The 24,151-nt window shown below is 39.9% G+C and overlaps 2 protein-coding genes across 8 annotated transcripts in view; one reads left to right on the forward strand and one right to left on the reverse strand.

Moving 5' to 3' along the window:
- Positions 1-1,162: 1,162 nt before the first annotated feature.
- STRADB (STE20 related adaptor beta) lies at positions 1,163-16,939 on the reverse strand. Of its 4 annotated transcripts, XM_089519409.1 has the most exons (12): positions 16,780-16,939; positions 13,302-13,358; positions 12,578-12,658; positions 9,797-9,899; positions 8,259-8,380; positions 7,592-7,700; positions 6,986-7,109; positions 6,075-6,246; positions 5,600-5,704; positions 5,072-5,298; positions 3,773-3,815; positions 1,163-2,841 (listed from the first exon to the last, which is right to left on the reverse strand). In XM_089519409.1, exons 2-12 carry the CDS (start codon positions 13,311-13,313, stop codon positions 2,689-2,691), a joined length of 1,251 nt encoding a protein of 416 aa, XP_089375535.1. In that variant the 5' UTR covers positions 13,314-13,358; positions 16,780-16,939; the 3' UTR covers positions 1,163-2,688. The 4 variants fall into 4 exon arrangements, with proteins under 4 accessions (XP_089375535.1, XP_089375536.1, XP_089375534.1 ...); XM_089519410.1 differs by lacking the exon at positions 13,302-13,358 and having other exon boundaries at positions 6,998-7,109; XM_089519408.1 differs by lacking the exon at positions 13,302-13,358.
- A 398-nt stretch (positions 16,940-17,337) lies between these two features.
- Positions 17,338-24,151, forward strand: part of TRAK2 (trafficking kinesin protein 2) — a 43,695-nt gene continuing 36,881 nt past the window's right edge. For 3 of the 4 annotated variants that reach the window (XM_089519413.1, XM_089519415.1, XM_089519416.1), the window contains exon 1: positions 17,338-17,481. The gene's annotated coding sequence lies outside the window, so the exon portion shown is untranslated. Of the gene's footprint in view, positions 17,482-20,514; positions 20,691-24,151 lie in introns of all 4 variants that reach the window. The other variant, XM_089519414.1, reaches the window with a different exon arrangement.

A 24,151-nucleotide genomic window follows, 5' to 3' on the forward strand; every position in this document is an offset into this window, starting at 1 on the left:
CCCTATTCAATGCTTTTGTGTGGCCACTAAAGATGGTTAAAAAGGAATCCTACTAATTTTCAGATTATTTTTCACTCCCAGATCAACCTAAATGACCCATAACCAGCTAGAAATGCAGCACCCTTCAGAAACCACATCCCTCCAAACTCAAAGGCCCCATACAAACAGGCCAAAATAGAGCTGCTTTGGGTCACTTTGGAAGTATGCTGTTTAAATGTTGCATGCGTCCTAAGAATCTGGAAGCCATGCCAAAGCCACAATCCAGTCCTAAGGAATGGAATGTGGCTTTGGCGCAGCTTCCGGACTCTTAGGACACATGCATCATTTAAACAGCATACCTCCAAAGTGACCTGAAGCAGCTTTATTTTGGCAGTCTGTATAGGGCCAAAGTTTCTTTTTTTTAAGGCTGAAAGCCTATTGAATGGCATCCAGAAGTGATATGACATCACTTCTAGTGCACCCTGAATACAGATGTTACCTTCAAGAGGATGGCAAGGCTGAAAACTGGTCCATCATGGATGGGCTGTAGCACAATAGTGGCTGTCTGATGCAACCACAGAGAAAGAAAATACATCTCATGTTGCAGTGCATTTCTTGCTGTTAGAATTGAAAGGCAAGGAAGGCCTTTCCAGTTCTACTCTCAAAATGACCCAGCGCAACAGAAGTCTACTGGCTACCTTAAGAATGGAAAAGCAGACACTAATGCCATTTTCCACTACCTGTCATTAGGTAGATGTTTACTGAATCAGTGAGGAGATAAATGTATATATTTATGTATTAAACAGAAAATCCATCACACTGATTTTTCTCCTCCAATATAAATTACATGAGTAACTGTGGTCTTCCTTATTCTGGGACTGCAAATCCTATCAACCATAGCTATTGGTGAAGGTTTATGGGAGACAAACTCCAAGCATATCTGAAAGGTCACATCTACCCACATTGTGGTATAGTCAACTGTTTGATGCCCACCAGAGTTATGTATTTGGCTCCAGAATAGTTTTAGAAAATAATCCTAGGCACACTTACTGAGAAATAAGCTAATTTAATATAGGAGGGCTTCTGAGTAAACATACTTAGGAGTGCAGTGTTATGTCAGCTTATTAAAAAGACATGAAATAAATATGCCGCTAAGGATGGTGAGACATTAACTCAAAATGGCTTTCTTTAAATAGGTGTATTTTATTCCAGTTACATTACTCAAAACAGAGTTTGCAAAAGATGGCTAATATAGTTTTACTTCAGTAGTTTCCTATGAGAAGGACACTTGTGATGCTAGTTGTATCACATTTGATATACTATCGTGAAGTTACACACTTAAAAAATTAAACTAACATCTATTTTACATGATTAAATAAAATGTACATTAATAAAATATAATTCTTAATATCTCAGTATTAGAGCTATCCCAGTACCAGTTATATGCTGTACACAGAACAAAAGTTTTGGTTAAGTTAATGTTCACAGTTCTACAAAAAGCCTGTACCTTGCCAGTCCATTTCTATTGCTTTCCATTGTTTATGTCATTTGGGCTTTTCTTCTCAATGAAAAGCATATTAAAAAGTCAAAATACAAACTTTAAGGTTATCTTAATTTAGAATATATTGCTTTCCATAATTGTGTTTGCAACAGAATACCCCTAATAGTCATCATCTGCTAGAACCGCTGTATCGATTTTTCCAGCTTTTTGACACAACAAATCATGATTCTTTGCCTGTTTTATAGACTCCTTTCTCTAGATTAGTCCTACAAACTGCCATTTAAAGGCTAGCTAGGTATAATCCCTCACATGTGACATTTTAGCTACTATAACAGCTGTGGGCTAATAAGCAATATAAAAAGAATATAATCAAGTAATTTCATTCTCTTTCTCTCTCAGAATCTCTAGGTCTTCCAGTGCAACTCTGCCTGAAGTTGACCATAGAGTTGTGGTGGAGAACCTAGAAGTTCTCTAGGCATGATTGTATGATCAACTCTGGGAGATGTTGGCCATGGAGTTGCACTGGAGGACCTGGAGAGGCTTCCTCTCCCAGGTAAAAAGGGCTTTTTTATTTGTGGTTTTTCCACATTCATAGGGGACCTTCACCCCAATCCCAGCCAATGTGGAGGAACTACTGCATTACTCTTACTATGTTAGGTTGTGCAGAGTACTTTGAAGTAAAAGATCACAGTTATTTCTTTCAGGTTACAGTACAATATCTGGCTACTTCAGATATTGCAGGATGTGGCAGAAGAGCCCTCACAGCTTAAATGGATTTGCACACTGCCACCTCCTCAAAGGTAGAAGGCACTACTTTTTAAACACAAAGTGTATGAAGTGATAAGATAGTTGGCATGGCAATTAACAGTACACAATAAAAATGTGAGAAGACAGAAACAGTATTTCAGATTAATCCTTCAGTGGTACTAACAGCATAGGTATTATCATGTCCTACCACAACAAGCAAGACCTTTATCACCATTACAGTTCAGGTACAAGAATATAAAGATGCTTCATAGCAAGTGGATAAGTCTGTTATTCAAGAAGTAAATAGTACCATTTTGGGGAAATTTTCCTCCCTCTATGGAATCAACTATACAAATATTTAATATTTTCAAGTATATCACAAACATTTGTATTTTAAAAACAAAAGCAGCAAAAAAAATCACATTTTTTAAAACAGATGTCAGCAGTATCTTTTGGTATCTTCAGAATTCCCAATACATCTCTCTTTCTTTTGGCAAATTACATCCAGATTTGCTCCAGATGGCTGCTGAATGCACTGCTGGTATTTGTGACTGAGTGTACTGGATGGAAGGAGGCAACAAGGAAAGTAATGAACCCTTTGTTTGTTCTTTTACCTGAAAAGGGAGAACACAGTAACTGGAATATTAAACTTGTACCCATAGATCAACAAAAATAAGTAGAAACAGATCCTGTAACAGGTGGAAGGAGCCAATGGCTTACCTCCCATCACCTGCCCAAGATTGTATGGCTTAAAAGTAAGCTTTTACCTACTGAATCCCTGACCTCTTCTCTCCCATTCTTCCTCCTTCAGACCAGAACAGACATCCTCAACTCCTTCACAGCCTTATTTTCTATTTTGGTCCTCCTTGGACTTCTTTCCATTCTTCCTCTCCACTTTCTTAATTTCATCTACATGTATTTTTTTAAAATGCCTTTTCTCCTTTGTATTTTGTTGCCAGTTGGTTCTCTTTCTATTTGGACATAACCTATGAGAAATGCAACTTCATGCAACTACATACTGTGGTGAGTGCTACTCAGTTGATGAGACCTGAATTGTACCAGCCATCTTCCTCAGGGGAAAAAAACACCTCTCATTTTTTTGCCAGAAAGGCATGCTGCATGATTAATTGGCTCTTATCAGTAACAAAGTTAATGGAATTAGGGAAAAAGCAACTAGTCTGATGCTGCTGTTTAGGAAGTATATACATGTACTGAATCTGTATTGTCATTACCACGCAACTGTGGGATAATCAGAGAGGCTGTGAGGAACAGTGGGTGCATCTCTGTGGGCCTACAGGTTGCCCTTGGGTGATGTAGAACATTTGCTTCTGCACACATATTACTGATCAGCATGAACCTGTTTAGAGTAAATTAAAATCAAATTGCTCCCAAATATCAAACTGCCGTCTGACCACAATTACACTCCAAGGACATTCATATGTGAATAGTCCGTGTTCCCAGTAAATGATCTGTTTCTAGACCAAAGTCCTGGTTATTATCTTTAGCTTCAGTTAGCGCTTCTAATGAAATGTATAACCAGCTCACCTGCTTGAAAAAAGCATGTGACAGTAGACCTCTTGCTGATGGCCTAGATCCCAGGGAAAAAACACAAAGCTTACATTTTAACCTTTGAAAAGATTAGATTGGCAGTAATTTCATCTCATCTTACAGTTTCATTACAGGTTAGCAAATCAAGTAAAACCTTTCCTATTTAATCATACACTTGGTTAAGGAGCTTAATATTTTCAAAAATCACATTAACTATTGTATACAGAAAATGTGTTATTTTCAGGCTCTTTATACATAGGTTCAAAATTAGCACTGTTACCAGTTAAATAATGTAGTTGATATCTCACTTGGTTTTTAGTTGATATGGTTAAAGTCAACTGAAGTATGTTTGCACAAGAACAAACCTCCAGTGTCTGTAGTTTTCAAAAGTAACTCCATTGCAATGTGTAGATAACTTTATTAAACTGTATGTTACTGAACACACATAGAAGGAAAGGTAGCCTCTTTTTATTCCCAATTTCAAGGATATGCCATAATCAAGGGTTTTTTAGAATAACCTTGATTCCCAGCAGTCAATCAACTAAAAACTACATTTACAACCCTAATCAAATTTTATAACATTATCAACTTTCACTGTCCTGCACCTTGCTTGTGTAAAACCCAGAAGGGGATGATTTGACAGCTCTATGGTTTCTCCCTCCCGCAACACCTCCCCAGAGTAACCCATAAAGGCAGCATGACAAAGCAACAGGACAAATGGGAGGCCTGTGTATCTTCATCCAGACTTCACTCTCTGTATCTTTCACTCTCTTAGCACTGGCTATCTGCATCAGACAAAGAGATGTGTAGGGATATGGAAAGAATCCACAACCCATCATTGCTCCTTGACTTTCCATTGCAATATGTAGATTACTGTTTGCAGAAAGTGCAGACCAGGGCTCTGTTAAACTCTGCTAGGCTCATCTGTGCACAGATCCTGCAAATAGATCGATCATCCCACAAATATGTATGGTGTCATCCTCAGTGTGTACACCTAAAGATGAGCTTTGTGTAACCACACCACAGTTTTCGCTAATCTCACCACTGTTTATCACCTGCTACTCTGCACTCCTACAAAATCACCTATTCAGCATGGAACACAGCTTCTTGGAAATTCTGTTTTTAAATTAAAAACCAAAATGCACCTAGCAAAGGTTAAGACTCACTCCACAACAGTTTGGAAAATGCTAGACCAAATATATCCTTCTAACACACACTTTTCTTTAAACCCCACACAATGTAATTTCACTGTATAATCACTACATTGTAACTGCAATTTACTGTAAAGGAATTTACCTTTTTTCTGGGTCTTGATGCAAACAGAGTTCTATCAAGTTATGGAAAGCAGGGGAAAATGTTTTTGGTGGTGTCTGCAATCTCTCACTTGTCAATGTGTGGGTCATGCTTTCACCAATTCCAGAGTCAATCCCTGACCGTGAATTTTTTATCCTGGACTCACCATGTGGAAAAGTATTTATCACCCAGGGACAATAAGATGGACCTTTAAGCTTCTGCAGTAGCATCTGGTGGAAAGATTAGGCCAATACAAAATATCCAGTGAATAGCTTATCCCACATACAGTTAGGCTGTATAAATGTCGACCTGCTGATTTTTCCCATCAGTACTAGCTGCATCCTTTTAAATGAGGTAGACAAAAATGTTGAAACACTGTCATCAACATCCTCGTCTCTTTCAGCTCAGCCCTTGTAATACACTTGAGAAACACCACAGGAGTCATCTTCTTCATATCAATGTTTTATATATCACTTCTTTAAAACAGATGTACAGTACTTAACCAACAAATTGAAGGACTGTGTGCTTTACCTGTGTACGAGGCATATCCTGAAAAGGTACATGCCCATTAGCTAGTTCACACGCTGTAATGCCCACACTATAGATGTCAGACTTCACATTGTATCCGTGCATATCCTATAGAAGAAAATACCAACTGATAAATGTAACTGCTCAATAGGTTCTGAGTCATATGAACTAGAAGAGGCTTATGCATATACAAGACAATGAAGCTGAAATTTACTTGGAAATTTAATATGAATAGTTTTAAATCTTTTCAAGTGTCTTCGTACATATTTGATTTGCTATGTGTAATGTTAAAGAGAGGTCCAATTTTAATGAAAATGTTTTTAAAAACAAGAACGAATAAAAGACAAAGATATTAATTTATCCATATAAGTTTCAATAGTGTACAGTTCAAACTTTCAATAGATATTTCTGAGAGTTCCCTCTAATATGTACCCGTAGCAAGATTGCAAATCCATAGTTAAATGCAACACATACTAACCTGCCTTAATAATTCAGGGCTCAGCCAAGGAAGCATTGATGTACTAAACTGGGGGAAGTCATACACAGCTTTTAGCCGCTGCCCACTGCTGACTAAACTGTAGAGGTGGCTCAAGCCAGAGAGATAAACTAGGCCATCCCCTGAAATTAGGATGTGGCTAGCTTTAATACTTCTGAAAGAGAACAATGATATTGCACTTAGAAAAACAGAAATAAAATGTAAGATTCTAATATGTGATGCAGTATCTTTCACATGATTTGGCAGTCACTGCATGGTATCATACCAACAGGACAGTATTCACAGTGGGGATGTACAATTTGGATTAATATTTGTGTTGATTTTTATTGTTAATAAAGAAGGCTATCCCTGGTCAGTTGGCAAGGCAGGAAAATAAAAACTGATGAGAGAGGTGTTGGTGGTAACGGTTTTAACAGTTTATAATTCTGGTGGATCCTGCATGACTCAGTTGGCACAAGGAGATAGCTATGTTCTGTGGACTGTGCCTTCAGTCTCACGGAGAATGGATAAATATCAGATCTGATCATGCAAGGATATATGCATAAGAGAGGCTCACAACAAACTAAAAGCTTCCTTGTGCCGACTTGACAATTTCAGAAATCTCAGGTAATTCATTAAAAGATATACAGACACCAACTCTTTGGTGTAAAGTACTCTGCAGCCTCTGAATAACTAATACACATTTGTATTTTTTAATTTTTTTTACTCTGTTCTGAAAATCAAAAATCCACCAGAAGTTTTAAAGAAGGGTAGGATATAAATTCACAGACAGACAGATAATACACCCATCATAACCAGGGGAGGCTAGAACTGAACTGGAAAAGCCAAAGCAATAACTGAGTTTTACAGAGTATCATCATCTGACATTTTCCCATAGGTTTCTTACATAGTACCTGTGTATGTACCCTTGTTGGTGCATGTAGTTTAAGGCACTAATTGCTCCAAACAGAATATTTCCAATCAAAACTTCACTCATGCCTTCAGGGAAATAAGTCCTCAAGAGATGACTGGCTGAACCTAGTAAAAATATAAAGCATTCAATACAAGATCTTTGTACAGTGAAACAACCTCTAACTGAACAATAATTTTATGTCACTTATTCTGCTTTCCTTAGATCAGTACTTCTCAGGCTCTTTCTTGGAAGAGCTCAGCAATTATTTTTTTCCATTGTGCTGGGGACCAACACCATATTTTTGCCCATCGGTTACAACTGCTTTTTTCTTTCCTGGAAACTCTTCATGACCCAGCAACAAACTCATTGCAGACTTGCACCAGTCCAGGGACCACCATTGAGTATCAGTATCTTAGATGGTTCCTCTTGTTAAGTTAGGCAGGCACTAAGCCTGTAAACTACTGAGAAATATCTCCCATCCTTGGTTGCTCCTCCTTAATATGAAAAAGAGCCTGTACTTTACATTTGAAAGCTTAGTCCGTGGGAATCATGCAGCGCCAAGAAAAGATAATTAAGGAAATATACATTTTACAAAGAAAATACTTACTATAGGCCATGAAAGGATAAATAATCCAAAGCCAGCTTCCAGCAGTGAACACTGCCCACAGAGTCAAGATATTGGGATGACGAAAGGAGTGGGATAATATTACTTCATGCTGGAGAAATGAGTCATTGTTTTAATAATTTAAAGAACAGCAAACATTCCACATATACTTATCCATTTACCACTGGTCATCTAAACCGGTCCCTGAGCTAGAAATGAAGATTTGTGCCTGCAGATCATTGCAATTCTGGAAATGTAAGCTCAAACAACCTCAGAAAGCAATAATTACTGTACATCTAATCATGAGTTTCTGAACTTAGCGTACCTAGAATTACACATCTGCCATTATATCTACACTACCAATTTATAGGTTTAAAACCATATCACCCTGAACAACTTATTTTCACAAATATTTCAAGTATTAAACATCTTGAGCTACAAATGAAGATTTGTAACTTCAAATCACTGCAGTTCTGAAAATGTAAGCTCACACAACCTGAGAAAGCAATAATTACTTGTATACCTTATCACATTCTAAACTTCTTAGCATACCAAGAATTACAAATCTGCCATTATATCTACACTACCAGTTTATACAATAGGTTTAAAACCATATTCTCCTAAACAGTTTATTTTCACAAATATTTCAAGTATTAACCAACTTGTTTACTTGTAAAGCTTTCAAGTGCTCTTCAGAACATCCTTCCAGATCTGTAATCCTTACAGCTACCAATGTTCCTGTAGGGATATGACGTGCGAGGTAGATTGAAGTTAAATTATTGCATCCTCTTCCTATTAGCAAAATAGAAAAAGAAAGTAACATTGTAAAGTTTATTATCTATTTCAATATTTAACATTCAAACAATCCTCAATATTCCAGATAGAGAGGCATATAGTATGAGAAATATCTGTTCTGAAACAGGTATTTGGTACCTGAGTCAGAAGATGGTATTTTTGCAAGTCTGCATAGATCAACAAAACAGCAGAATCTGGGAAGATTTTTTCTAATGTCCAGAGCAGAATTAGGAAAAGTGTAGTCTTCCAGATCTTGCTTGACTGCATCCCATCATCCCTCACCACTGTCTATATGCTAACAAGAGTATGTAGGAGCTGCAGTCCAACCACATCTGGAAGGCCATAAGATAGCCTACTCATGAGCCCTACACAAGATGCCCTACTCACAAGTTCATTTTGTACAATTTGAAAGTAAACCATCAACTGCAGTCTGAATAAAATTTGTCCACGCCAACTGATTGTCCAATGACAAGTCCCGCTATCTCTAAAAGAACAGAAATACTCTAAAATTATACACATTACAGCACCATAATAGATGCTACATGCAGCATGTGAATTACGCAATGGTTCACAAAAGAGACATAGGCAGAAATACTAATTTAATAGGAAAACATATTCAAGGCCATTTCAAAGAAACATGTCAGTACCACAACTGGTATTCTAACACCATGCCAGGATAACAACTCACAGCAGAACATATTAGGGCATTTGTATAGCATTGGCTTAAGATGACAGCACTCTCTCCAGCCTTGAAACACAGGCCTTTTTGAAACAGCAGGGGACAATGTAATCTTGCACTTTCTTGAGGTGAAAAGAAGTGGCTGAGAGATCTGCTAGACAAGAAGAAGGGGCAGAGGAGGGATAGCACACTATAGCAGCTCTGAAAATATATGTCACAATTTACAGTTCTACAACTATCATGGACCAAAATGAGGCTACTGTAATTACTGGCACTGAAATAAGAAAACCAAGAAGTCAGATTAGGTATAGACAATGAATTTAACTTCCACCGAAGTCCAGAGATTCACTGAGAATGAATCCACTGCCCTGCACAAATTTTAAAAAAAACATCAAACGTGCAGGGAGCCTTTAAGAAAATTAATTTTCCTTTAAAACAAAGTGCACACTCCCTGTATCTTTGTTTTACCCTGGAAATTGTGCTTTATTTTGATGCTGCCACCTCACTGAATTTGGCAACAGGGACTGCTGCAAAACTGGGAGAATGCACTCCAGGATTAGAGGAAGCAAAAAAGAAAGAAGATTGGTAATAATGCTTTATATCTACTGTTTTGGGGTTGGTGGTGAGCAAAATTTTGGATTTTTTGAAAGTGGAACAATACCATCCAGTCCACTGAATAAGTCTCTCAATAAACAAGGTAAGAAGGATCATTTTTCACATCACAAACTAGTCACCTATTTCCACCTGGAGATCATAATGGGATACATCAGAGGCCCATGATATTTGTTCATCTCGTATCTGAGTCAGCTGGCCCCAGCATACAGCAGGTTCATCTGTCTGAATAATAAAAACATTTTAATATAGTTTTTTAGTGTATAAAATCACTGAAAAACAGTGTAACTTCATATAAACCTTATAGCTCCACTAACATTCTATCCTGGTCATTTTACAGAAACACTGTAAGGCCTTTTTATTATACTTGGGGGGTGGGGGCTGGGGTGGGTGAAGAGCTGAATTAATGAAAGTGGGATTATATCATATCCATTTTAATTTGGTTTTAAACTACTTGTTACCTATCCCAAATGTGAGATTTTTCAATTAGTCAATCAAGACCAGAGTTAAGCATTCAGTTCAGTGTTCAGCAAAAGTGCCATATTTTCTTCCCTTATCAATCTATTATCACTGGCAACTCAAAATAAAGTATGGGAAACACACACAGACACTAAACTAACTGAGGCAGGTTACAGACTGCCTGTTTGGGGCGGGCTGCACCCACCCCTTTCCCCGGTGTATCGGGGCCTCAGTGGCTAGAATGGCAGCTGCTGAGGCCCCAATCTGCCGCTTTCCAGGCTGCGGAGAAGCGGCAAAAGGCCCCTTCCCCGCAGCTTGGAAAGGGGTGTCCTTGGGGCTTCAAGCCCCAAGGACACCCTGCGGCGGCGGGGAGGAGGAGAAAGGGGCCGCTTGGCCCCTTTCTCCTTTGGTCCGCTGGGCGCAGCCGTGTGAAGGCTGCGCCCAGCGGACCAAACCAGGAAGGAGCTCCGAAACGGAGCTCCTTCCTGCTCTGCGCTAAGGGCGCACTAAGTGCCCTGGCGCGGAGCGAGGATGTCACATCCGTGCTGCCCCGTATAGAGGTGGCGCGCTCGTGATGTCCTCATGGCGGCAGCCGTGTGGAACGGCCGCTGCCATTTTGTGCGCTAGGGTTAGGGAGGTGCGGAAGCACTGCCCCTTTCTAACCCTACTACGCGTTCTGCGCGTACTTTCTGGCCCGTATGTAACGGGCCATAGTATGACAGTAAGATGTATCAACATTACAATACTTGTCAGATTCTCATGTTCACACTTTTATGATTCTAATGAAAGGGCAATAAACACTTGGACTTCCCCATATCTTTTGAAACATTAATCTATACAGATTCAATTGAATGTTTTACTTCATCCTTTGTCAGTGATGGCTGGCTATCCATTCATTATTACTATACAAACAATTGCAGTCATTACTACATAACAGGGTATCAATGGTTAGCAGCAACGTCTATTAAATGAAAACATGTAAACATGAAAAATCATGTGGCACTCTGGATTTTGTTTAAATGAAATTTGAACAAACAGCCAACACAGTCAACACACTGGGAGTTGCAGTCGCAACATCATTAGAACAGCATGATTCCAACTACTAATGTAGATCATCATCTGTATATGCAACTACCAGTACAGACTCAGATATATCTAATAATATGTCCTGTGAAAGTTGACCATCTGTCCAAGAGATACAGAACAGAGGGAAGAGCTAGAGATCTTAGTAAAGAGATTTTTTTTTCAGATCGCATAATCCTTGGCCAGGGCAGCAACAGGAATTAATCCATGTCTGGACCACTCTCTCACCCCAGAGTGCATCTATTACAGCAGTCGAAATAATTAGTACAGTACTTAAGAATTTAGTGCCCCCTCTCCACTCCCATTGCAAACTTTTGGATAGAGTGCCAATTTTCCAAGCTGAAAGGAGCACTAAATATGCTTAATATTCTAGATAAGAAAACAAGGTACCAGAATTTCCTGCTATATCAGACAGCAAAAATCACACAAATGATTTTCAATAATAACTATATAATTTATAATTGTAGCCCAAGTTGTACTGAATTCAGGAACCGGGTTATATAATAAGGATTAGGCACAGCTTGACTAGGTGTTCACCAAGCACACGGAAAATAAAAACCTTTCTCCCAGAAAGGGACCAAAGGTGGCTCACAAGTTAAAAACATTTTTGAAACTTTAAGATACGAATTTCAGTACAAGCAATAGATCCTTCTGATCACAACATGAAAACATAGGATCCAGGCCAATCTTCTTTTTTTGGAAAAAAATTTTTTTTCTTTTTTTGAAAAAAACACCCACCATTTTTATTTATTTTTATGGGTGCTGGATGTTTCAATTTATCATTTTCTGTTTTCTCTGCATTTTGTTTATTTCATTGTTAGTTGCCCTGAGTCCCACTGAATAAAGTGTTTGTTTTTTTAAAAAATGCATGAACAGCTCTACTAACATATATATCCAAACTGGTGTGCAATAAAATAAACGATACGTGAACAACTCCTGAAAACAAACATAGACCCCCTCAGAAAGAAAACTCATTCCAAATACAGTCCAAATACGCACTTGCTGGCTGTAGTCCAACTGAGATTCTCCACTACAGTTGTGCAAGGAAATTATCTCCATCCTGCAAGGCTATCTGACATAGGCAGCAAGTGCAGCCCTGTGGGGAATGGGGTCAGTAGGCCTCTGAACTAATCCATATACAGCTATAAGAGATTGGCCACTATACAGCCATTATCAAAACAACTCACCCTTATTCAGGCTCATGCAGTCTTGAAAAATGTTCCTTGAAGGGAACAGGCACCTCAGTTTGGACACACGCCATCCAAAGGTAGCAGAAAACAACACATGCGCCTTTTCAGTACATGATAATAATAAGATTCATGCTACTGATGTAAACTAGATTAATATATATTTCCTCTTACCACGTCTTGACTGCTACTGCCTTCAGACTGCTTTTCTGCTTCAAAGGTTTCAACTTGTGTCCGTAGAATACAGGAACAGTCCTAAAAAAGTGTAACACTAGAGCATTAAGTGAACCCTATAGGTCTTTTAATAACTTTGTCCTCACTTATCTATAATGAAGTGGAGCTGGATCCTTAACACCAAGCAGCAAATAATGTAACCACCTCAAAAGACAAAAACCAGATAGGAGGGAACATGAGCTTTAGAAAGGTTCATTAGATGATCTGGACCCACTGAATAATTAAATCTTTTTTTTAAATGACCAAGTAAGTTTTCTTAAAACTACAAATTGCTCTTTTATGGGGGGAAAATTAGCCATAGAGAGCTACCCAGACTAGAAATCTTTGTATGATTTCAGTTTGGAATGGTGTTCAGCAACTGTACATTTTAGCATAGTTCCCAAACTTGGTCCCCAGATATTATTCACCTAAAAATCACTGAAGCCTCAGCCAACATGGCCTATTGTCAGGAATTCTGAATGCTGTAAGCCATAGATTTCTGGAGATGTATGAGAATCACTGCTCTGGAGTTTGACAATTTAAACCAAATATGGAGGAACCAAAAGTAGTAAATGGGAAGTCATTTTGGTAGATTGTCTTAAACAGGCAAACAAACCAAATGTCCATCTAAAACCTGCTCTGTTATATGACATAGTATCAAAGGTCAATACAAAGAAGTGCTTACCAAACAAGACATGGAACTGCCTTAGTGCAGGGAAAATGCCATGCAAACCCATTTACCCTGAAACAGAACATCAGAATAGAGATCACATTCAGTCCCAACCCAAATCTCAAACATCTGCTACTAAATTAAGACAGCACCAGAAACTCTCAGACTGCTTTCTAGATAGTCAGCTCTACATACTGCCATTTAGGTTGGATTAATTCTTCCTGGCACAATGAGTTAAAGTAGTACAAATCAAACAGAAGAACTAATACAATTATATCAGGGATACCAACTTCCCTCTTCATAGGAGGACCACTGTGAGGAAAACAATCTGATTCTGTACATGTTAACTAGAAATAAACTCCAATGTATTCACTGGGTCTTGTTTCCCCATAAGACTGTACAAATATGCATTGCAATCAAACCACTGTGAAAATGCATCCATCACATTATATATACACACTTGTCACTCCACATTCGCTGGGGATAAGGGCACAGGACCCCTGTGAATGTGGAAAAACCACAAATAACAAAAACACTATGTTTTTACCTGAGAGAACACCTCTCTAGGAATCTCTAGGTCTTCCAGTGCAACCCTGTGGTCAACATCTGCCAGACATTGACCACAGAATTGTGCTGGAGGAGCTACAAATGCCTAGTGAAGTGTTCTCTCTAGGAATCTCTAGGGTCCTTCAGTGCGACCTTTGGCTAAAGTTGACCATAGAGATATTCCTAGAGAAAACATATTAATAAAATCCATGAATAATCAAATCCACAAAAATCAAAGCCAGCCTCCTACAAAAGCATAGCAAAATTGCAGTAACCCTGTTCACTGTGGAGTCTGCAAAAGGACTTAACTTTAAACACTGAGAAGCTGGGGAGATATAGGATTGAGAAAGGCATGTGCAGCCAGCCCCTGGACTTTGGCGTGTAGGACTGACTCCTCTTTCAGCATGTAGGACTGATTGCAACTAACCTACTCGTAGTTGTAAGCAAGTTAGTCGTAGTTGTAAGCAGGCTGTGGGCAAGATGTGACAAGATTGGCCCACTGAACCCTGCCTATGCATTCAGCGCCTTGATAGAATCTATCCACCTGTAATGCAGTCTTCCTCTTCTCCTACTGCCTTCTAACTTAGCAAGCATTATTCTTTTGTAATGAGTCCTGTCTTGTCATGATATATCCAAACTGTGGTAGTCTCAGTTTAGTCATTTTTAAGACAACTCAGTTAAAATTCCACATGAAAACCAATCACACCACACAGTGTAGATGTCACCACCTGTTTTCTCATTTTTCTAGTCTAAGAGGTATTGCATCTCACTTTCACATCAGTTTGATAATTATTTTTAAATGTCTGTAGAAGAATCCACTCAATTTTGTGGACATTTCTCCTAACAGGCCTATTTTTGACTAACATGTACGATTTTGCAAGCAACTTCTCCAAATATACAGGTTGAGCCTCCTCCATGAGAAACGGTTGGGACCAAGGTTGTCTGGGATTTGGGATTTATTTATTTATTTATTTATTTAGCATTTTGGAAAACTATATTTGCATACATGTAGATAATACAATATCTTGGGGCCCAAGTCTAAACACAAAATTCATTTATGTTTCATATACACCTTATACACATAGCCTGAAGGTAATAATTTTATACAGTACTGTATATTTAATAATCTGGTGCATGAAACAAAAGTTTCTGAAAGCAAAGGTGTCACTATCTCTGCAACCCATGAAAAAAGTTTTGGATTTTGTAACATTTAAGGATTCTGGATAAGGGATATGCAACCAAACTAGTCGTTCCCAAGCTTTGTTTTCCTCCATGGGTTTTGGACTTCAGCTCCCAGAAGCCCCCATGCAGTTTGGCCAACATTCAGGAATCCTGGGAAGTGAAATCCAAAAACAATTGGCAACACATGTTGTTTTCCACAACTTTGTATATTTGTGTCTGGACTTTGTGACCACAAACCCAAATGCCAAATGTTACCTACACTTTGCTTCATGCAATGGGTTCCATAATTGCAAACTAGACAAGATCACATTAAAATTAGGACAGAATGAAGGTCCTCCTCCCACATCACTATTTCAGGGACAGAGGGGGAGGATAATCCATCCTCTTTCTCTCCCCTCCAAATATTTAATCCTGGGAAGCTCTGTTTCCTGCTGAGACAAGACATGATGATCGGACTATTTTCAAACATCTCCCGCCTACCCAGGATCCACCTCCCAGGTTTGTCAACTCGCAAAATTTAAAACCAGTGCATGATGCGACCGTCTCATTGCCTCCATGTTAAAAATAGCCCAGCCTGGATGGAAGGCAAGTGAAAATCTAGTCAGGGATTGCCATGCTGGCCATATAGCAACAAAGTGCAACACCAAAAATCCACAAAACACTGATTCTTTTATTAGGCCAACCAAAAATGCACAAAAGACGTGATGCAGACTTACAAAGCTCCACCAGCTTCTTCTTCAAAGAAAGGTGAAGAAGCCAGTGGAGCTTTGAAAGCTGGCATCAAGTACTGTGTGCAGTTTGGGCTGCCACCATACTGCAGAATTAAAGCAGTTTGATACCATTTTAAATGTCATGGCTACATCCCATGGAACCCTGGGATTTGAAGTTTGTTGTGGCACCAGAGTTCTCTGCCACTCTGCCAGGGATGGCTAAGTATCTCACAAAGCTACAAATCCCAGGATTCCATAGCACTGAGCCATGGCTGCAGTTAAAGAAGTGTCACACTGCATCAGTTCTGCAGTGAAGAAGAATCCTTGGTTGGCCAGACAAAGGTATGGCTATTTCGTTTGCAAAGGGATCTTGCAGCACCTTTGAGACTCACTGAGAGAGAGAAACTGGCAGCATGAGGTTTGGTAGACTTGAGTCTACTTCCTCAGATGCGTTTGCTTTGTTTGGAAGCTACTGTATTAGCCAAGCACAGGGTGACCAGACAGATCCTCCTTTTCCAGGACACATCCTACATTTCAACCTTCTGTCTGTCTGGGAGGAATCCCCAAACGACCTCCATTTTGAGCATGTCCAAGAAGCACACATTTACAAGTTATAGGAGTGTTTTCAGTTTTCCTCCATTTCAACTTTCTGTCTGGAAGGATTTCAAAAAACGTCCTCCATTTTGAGCATGCATTTACATTTATAGGAAGCATCTGTAGAGAGATCCTATTATGGCTTTGAGACTCAGTGAAAGGAAGAAGCAGGCAGCAGGAGCTTTCCTAAAGTGTACTTCCTCAGATGCATTTGACTTTTGAGTTGACAAAAGACTGCATAGACTGAAGCCTAGGGAAGCTCCTGCTGCCAACTTCTTCCTTGCAGTGAGTCTCAAAGGGGCTTTTTTTGGCTTGTCTTTGGTCAGGGCCTCCACGTTTCCCGTTCTGCGGCGCCTGGTCCTCCTTGGCCCTCTCCTCTAGTCACGCGTCGGCCGTTCACACGAGCGCTCTTCCTGACACGCGTCCTGAGCCTAAGGGCGGGGGCCCTGTACTGTACTTACTTGGAGGTAAGTCCCCATTGAACTCAACGGGGCTCTTCGGGGGAGGGGGATATGGGCGCCCAAGGCCTCAGCCCAGAGGAAAGAAAGAGGGGCTGCAGGGAGAGGGGCCGCCCCACTCTCCTCCTCCTCCTTCTCCCACCAGCAACCCCTGAGGAGATACCTCAAACTTTAAGCCCCGCCCCTTCCCAATAGCAGAGAGAGACTACCAGCCCCATGATGCACCGCGGCAGGGTGTAAGATAGCGAGATGGGAGGCAAAAGCTATCTTTCCCCTCCCGTTGCATGACGGGAATGGTAGGCTGGGAGCCGGCAGGGTGTGGCCGCCATTTTGTTGACCCGGTGTGTCCACCTCCCTCAAACTTTAAGCCCCGCCCCTTCCCAGAAGCGCGCGCACAGAGAGAGAGAGAGAGAGAGAGAGAGAGAGAGAGAGAGAGAGAGACTACCAGCCCCATGATGCATCGCGACAGGTTGCAAGATAGCGATATAAAAGGCAAAAGCCAACTTCCCCCTCCCCTTGCATGACGGGAATGGTAGTTTTTTGGCGCTGAGAGCCGGGAGGGTGTGGCCGCCATTTTGTGACCCTCTCTGGCCGCCTCCTCCTCCTCCTCCGACGTTGCTCCGAAAGAGGGAGCTAAGGAGGCGGCTGCAGGAGCCCTTGGAAGGGAGGCGGCTGGAGCAGCCGAGGAAGCCGTCCCTGGAGCCGGTAAGGGATGCTTGGCGGGTGTTTTCCTCGTTTTATCGCCATTGAGCCCCCTGCTGCCTCCCTTCCCTTTCCCCTCCTCCATCTCCTCCTCCATCTAATAATAATAATATAAATCTATTTATATCCCGCCTTTTCCCGAAGAGACCAAGGAGCGTTACACAAAAATAGATAAGATACACAAATTACAACAAGATCAACAGCTACATATGTTTACTTATTTATTTATTTATTATTTTTATCACGCCTTTCTCCCAAGTTGGGATCCAAGGCGGCTTACAACATATATGTGTATATATATATATGTGTGTGTGTGTATATGTATATATGCATTCTCTCTCTCTCTCTCTTCATATATATATATATATATATATAGAAAGCCGCCTTGCATCCCAACTTGGGAGAAAAGCGGGATAAAAATAATAAATAAATAAATAAAATGTTGATCTTGTTGTATTAGTTCTAGGTTCATTTCAGACCATTATATATATAAACATTAAATGTATATGACATACATACATACATACATACATACATACAAGACCATTTATTTAAGACCATTGAAATGGCAGTGCTGCCTACTGAGTCCTCTCTCCTGGAGGTCCTCCTCCACTGCTTCATGCCAAAAGGGAGCAGGAATTGCTCAGGTTTGCAGGATGGCTTTACAGGTGTTTCACAAGGTAGTACACAGAATCTCACTACTTCCTCAGTCAACCTTTTATCAGAGACATCCAGTAAATGTTGTTTAAAACGCAGCCCCAAAATCTTGATGGGTATTTTCTTAGGAGGGGGCTTGCCAGTCCCTATTGATCCTCTTTATAAAAGGAACTTCCAAAGAGAACATGATAAATAGATCCCACATTTCCCTCTCCATCCCTCATAAGTGTGCCTACTAGACATTGCACTCTTGCTTTTTCTCCCGCTTCTACAGCCTTGTTTCCCCCCCTTTTAAAACTGCCTGTTTCCTTCCTTTCCATGCGTGTTCTCTCACCTGTAACTCCCATTGCTGAAGAAGATCCTTCTTCTTCTCTTCTGTTGTCCTCCTATGGCAGGCAGAAATTTCCAAAATTATACAATGAGACCTACGAGAAGCGATTTTTTTTTATAAAAGTCCTATTTGAGGAAAGTAAGAGCAATGCTGCCTTTCCTTTAATAACTGCTGTTTCCTCACAGGTGCAAGTGAAGCCTCTGCATGCAGGAGACCCAGAATAGCAGAATGTGTTGTTCATTCCCTTTGCCCTTGTCTCTAAAGCAGTGCCTGGTCATTCACTGGGGGTTAGCCAGTTCCCACTTTTTTCTTCCCCTTCCCTGAAATAATAATAAGCTCTTTCTTTTTTCTTGGTGACATCAGTGGAATCTGCAGTCATATGGTAACAAATCATTGTAACCTCAAGCTCTGCGTCTGCTTTTGATTCTCGGTTTTGCTGTTTGTTGGAGCAGTGAGAGCCCTATTGGGAGTGTCAGGGGGTGTCAGGCGCTATTTGGTGTTGCCTCCTTTTGTGCAATAATGGGCCTGAACAGACAGGCCACAATAAAGCTGCTTTGGGCCATCTTTGGAGGTATGCTGTTTAAATGACACACACATCTTAAGAGTCCAGAAGCTGCACCAAATCTGTGCTCCAGTCCTTAGGACTGGAGTGTGGCTTTGGCACGGCTTCCAGCCTCTTAGGACACATGCATCATTTAAACAGCAGACCTCCAAAGTGCCGAAGCAGCTTTATTTTGGCCTGTCTGTTCGGGCCCAATGATCTCCAAATTGAGCTGGTTGTAATGTTATGCTGGCTAGTGAAATCAGTGGTCCAGAACCAATGCTCTTTAAGAGTAACCTGAAATTGGAACTTCAGAAAACTGATAAAATCATATTGGTAATGTTGTTTTACTCAGTTTAGCTATATCAGTTTACACAGCTGATTCTGAATGTATTTTCTTTGCACATTGGAACATATGGCAAGAGCAGATCAGTTATTTAACCGTTTGAAATATCTCTTCGTTTTCTTTTGCCTCACTGCAACAATACATCTGCTTTGCAGCTCCAGGGTTATGACAGGGCTTGAGCATGTGTGGATCAAGTCCAAGTTCTAAATTTGCTTCAAAATGAGTACTACATACTAATAGTAAGTAACATAAATAAGGCATGATATTTGAAGGATGCTCAAGCTTTCAGAAGAAAGGAGTATGTTTATAATAAGTTACACATAATCCTCAAGACATTGCTTTTCTCAAAACATTGAGAATTTTTACTCATTCAACCGACATCGTCTTCTTTAGGGGTAGGAAAAGTGTGGACAACAAACCACAATGGCCTCCAAGCCCCACTATTTCAGGCCCCAAAGCCAAAAGAAGTCCCAACTTCTTTTTTTAATAACTGCATGAACGTTGTGCTCAAATGCTAGTGTCCTTTTAGGTGCACCTGGATGTGCAGATACGACCCATAGGGAGCCCAAGGATTGAAAATTAGCTTCCAGCCCTATGCAGTTAGTTGCCCAGCCCTGATCTAAATAGACCCCTGTTATGCACTCCAGAATATGGGGGCATGTTCTAATTCAGAACGTTTATTTCAAGGGTGGGAATTGTGCTGCCCTCCAGACAACGCCCGGCAGCCTGGGAGCTATCATCCACAACATCCTGAGGGCTACACAATTACCTGCTCCTGGCTTATTTGACTTGCTTTACTTTAAATTTCTTTCATAGATAGACCTTTAAAAGCTACTGCTTTTAAATGTCAGTGTCCTTATAAACACTCTTTGGAAATTTGCTCGAGCAGCGCATGCCCCATGCACGCTCACGGGCACGAGTCCCATTCAAGCCTAAGGGGCTTGAATACACGCGAGTCCCCATTTTTGCAGGGCGGTCCGGGGATCCATTCTGGACTGCCCTGCAAAAACGGAAGGCCATCTGTGTAATGCTATTTAACAAACAGTCATTTTCTTTGAAGGATGGATAATATCTGATATAGAGAAGCAGTACATTGACAAAATGATTAATGAAGAGTCTTTACGTATAATAAGTGACAGGGTTCAAACCCTTCTTTTGCAGCTATAAAGCTTACTCTTGCTGAGCATTTTGGGACCAATCGTAAGTCAGCTTCAGGGTGTTGTTAGGACAAAAGAACTCCCATATATACTACCTTGAGCTCCATGGAATGAGGATGAGATATCAATGTCATAAATGAAGACCAATATCATTCTGAATTTTCAGTCGGAGATATAAGTGTAAGTACACTGAGCCTCGTTTACATCTGGTACAGATACACTCCAGCATGCACTTTTTATTTTAAGCACTCCCCCCCCCTCAAAAAAAAAAAGAGCTTGTAGATCTGTCATTATTATTTCTTCTGATGGGCTGCCAGAAAGTTAATATACTGAAAAACTTAATGAGTAAAGTGTTTAAGTGGTGGTGGTATACACTTATGAAGCATTTACTTTTAAACTGCTATTTTGGTGTTGAATGTTGACAGTGAATAAAAATAGGCTTAGCACAGTACAGTACAAGAGAACCTAAAAATAACAGTGGGCCATGACATTCTGCAAGTATTTCCTGAGATACACTGACATGTTGCCTTGGTATTTGGCAGTATTATCTCTTACAATGTACTTGGTTTATTTGCTGTCAGCATAAGCTTGTGCATATTTACTCTGAAGTAAATCTTTGTTCAGTAGTGCTTGCTTCTTAGTAAGCTACTTAGTTTAAGATGGTAGTTTGAATGTTATTTTATGAATCACTGAACACTGATTCCATGTGCAATTTAGCAGTGACTGATGCAAATACAGGTATCTTAATAAATCAGTTGAATAAAACAATCAAACAGTGGTTTTAAACTGTGGTATTGTAGCTTAGACTGTGAGCTGAACTTAACTCTATGACTTCCTCAAGGCATTAATTCAAAGCAGGCACTCCATCAGCCACTTTTACAATGTTTAAATATCAAAAACTACTTTGGTACCTTATTTTGTAAAATATATTGAAATATTCTAGCATGACAGGCTTCTGAAATATATGTTGCTCCTTTAAATAGTGAACTGAATCTAAACTATTGTGTGCAATAAGAAACCTATTTAACAAGTGGTCATCCTTGTTAATTAAATTAGTAGTACCTATACGTACATTGTTAAAAGTGGTTTTTGTGTGGCATTTGTAAAATAAGTACAGCTCTCTTAATTTTTCTAAAGTATGTAATCAATGCTTTGTGCAAAGTTTACTGTGTAAGAAATTATCAGTTTCAAGTTTAACCTGTTGCCCTCCCCCCAACGTATATTTAGCTTTGCAAGCTGCTTTTGAGAGGGTATAAACTACAGTAAATTTCTGGATACGCTGTCTAAAGCAAGTCTTAGTGATTCCACTCCCATTCCAATGACTGCTGGTAATTTACTGATGGCCCCTTGGCAGTCCTATTTTAAAGTTCTAGTGGGTTCTTCCTTTTCTCCCATCATGCTTAACAGCTACATGAAATAGATCAGCACACCTTTATCATGAGATACATGTGAGGCTGCAGTCATATATATGCTTAGAATCATAGAATCGTAGAGTTGGAAGAGACCACTAGGGCCATCCAGTCCAACCCCATTCTGCCATGCAGGAAATCCAAATCAAAGCATCCCTGACAGATGGCCATCCAGCCTCTGTTTAAAGACCTCTAAGGAAGGAGACACCATCACCCTCCGAGGGAGTGCATTCCACTGTCAAACAGCTCTTACTGTCAGGAAGTTCCTCCTATTGTTGAGGTGGAATCTCTTTTCCTGTATATTGCATCCATTGTTCCGGGTCCTGTTCTCTGGAGCAGAAGAAAACAAGCTTGTTCCCTCCTCAATATGACATCCCTTCAAATATTTAAACAGCGCTATCATATCACCTCTTAACCTTCTCTTCTCCAGGCTAAACATCCCCAGCTCCCTAAGTCGTTCCTCATAGGACATGGTTTCCAGACCCTTCACCATTTTTGTCGCCCTCCTTTGGACACGCTCCAGTTTCTCAATGTCCTTTTTGAATTGTGGCGCCCAGAACTGGACACAATATTCTAGGTGGGGCCTGACCAAAGCAGAATACAGTGGCACTATTACTTCTCTTGATCTAGACACTATACTTTTATTGATGCAGCCTAAAATTGCATTGGCCTTTTTAGCTGCCGCATCACACTGTTGACTCATGTTCAACTTGTGGTCTACTTGGACTCCCAGATCCCTTTCACACGTAGATATGGGTGAACTAACAATACAGGCAAATAGTGTTGTCACAAGGGGGTGCGGACTGCACTAAGTGAAACCCTAAGGGGGGGTGACACCACTGCGCCTCAAATACTACTTTTTGGCAGAAATGGGCTATGGCATTCATCTGCATACCTTTAAAATGCTTTAAAAATGGGGGAGAGTGGGGTGAAGCTCAGCGGGAGGCGAAAGGAGAGGCTCCAGAATTTTTAAAAATTCAAATGTTTAAATTTAAAAAACTAAAAAATAAATTTTAAAATTCTTTTAAAATTTTCTTTAACACATCACATTTTTACCAAATCAGTATGCATATATAAATACATTTAGGATGTGCATATGATATTGTAATTTGAAGGTATAATTTTAATTTTGCTAGTTGTTTATGTCACAACTACACTCAGTGGTATATGGGAATTATGATTTATGAGTTAACGTTAGTGCAAAAAAGCATTACTAAGGATTCTGTATGGAGGAGGTCAATGGGGGGAGGTGACACCATGAATTACTGCATCAATCCTGAGAATAAAAATAAATATTCGCTATTCGCCAAATAGCCCCCACACTTACCAAACTATACAATATAGCTGTATTGTATCTGTGATGTTCCTTTTATTACTTTATGCTGTTGATATAACCATTTCCAGTGGCAGACTACTGCAAGGTGGTGGTGTGTGCTATGTGTTTCAATACTCCACCAAGAATAAACTTTCATACAGAAAAGTAATATGCCAGAGTTCATTCTTTGTCTGATTCAGAAATGTTATAAAATGGTAAAGGAAAACTCCCACGTGTAATTGCATTATATTGATTGTTTTGTACTGAGAGAAATTCTTATGGTAGTGATGAAAGATATGAGATGTTTATGCCCCTTCTAATAGCTGTAAAAGAATCAGCAGCTTTGTATTTTCCTGAATTGTAAGACTGGCCTCTGTAACAATAAAGATTCTGCAGGGAAATGTCAGAAATTACTATAGCAAAAATACTCACTGGAAAGCAGCAGAAGGCATATTAAGGACAGCTTTTTAGCAAAATAGCAGTTGGGGGAAAAAAGCACCCAGAGACTTGTCACAGCTGTCTGAAAGTAGGATCGCCAGAAAAACAGATGGTCTGGGGGAGGGGAAGGATAGCATTATGTTTGACTCCTGTGTCCTCGAACTTTATAAACCGAGGATAAGGCAGAACAAAGTGAAGTCATTTTTAAAATTCATTAGACACTGGCCTAGTAATCAAATAGTTTATTTTTCAAGTATTATTTAGATTAATTTCAGAAAAGCATGAGTGTCTCTTTATAATATTTTTAGATTATTTTAAAGTGCTCTTGGAAATGAATTGATTCATATACAGTAATTTATGCTATTAGGCTATGTCTGTTGTTTTCCCCATCTGATATCCCTCCCCTAGACTTCTGAAACAAATATCAGTGAAGGTGAACCTTTTAGAAACCAAGTGCCCAAACTCAGTGACGTTCCTGC

Source organism: Sceloporus occidentalis, unplaced genomic scaffold (assembly GCF_023333645.1).
Source record: "Sceloporus occidentalis isolate IW3139 unplaced genomic scaffold, rSceOcc1.0.p SCAF_4, whole genome shotgun sequence".
In the NCBI taxonomy this organism is placed as follows: domain Eukaryota; kingdom Metazoa; phylum Chordata; class Lepidosauria; order Squamata; family Phrynosomatidae; genus Sceloporus; species Sceloporus occidentalis.

Coding starts and splice junctions, on each gene's coding strand:
- STRADB (XM_089519408.1), bottom strand. Junction 9,900..12,577: donor GCAGTAGCAGTCAAGACGTG/GTAAGAGGAAAT, acceptor TTTATTATTCAG/ACAGATGAACCTGCTGTATG. Junction 6,247..6,985: donor CAACAAGGGTACATACACAG/GTACTATGTAAG, acceptor GTTCTCTTTCAG/AAGTATTAAAGCTAGCCACA.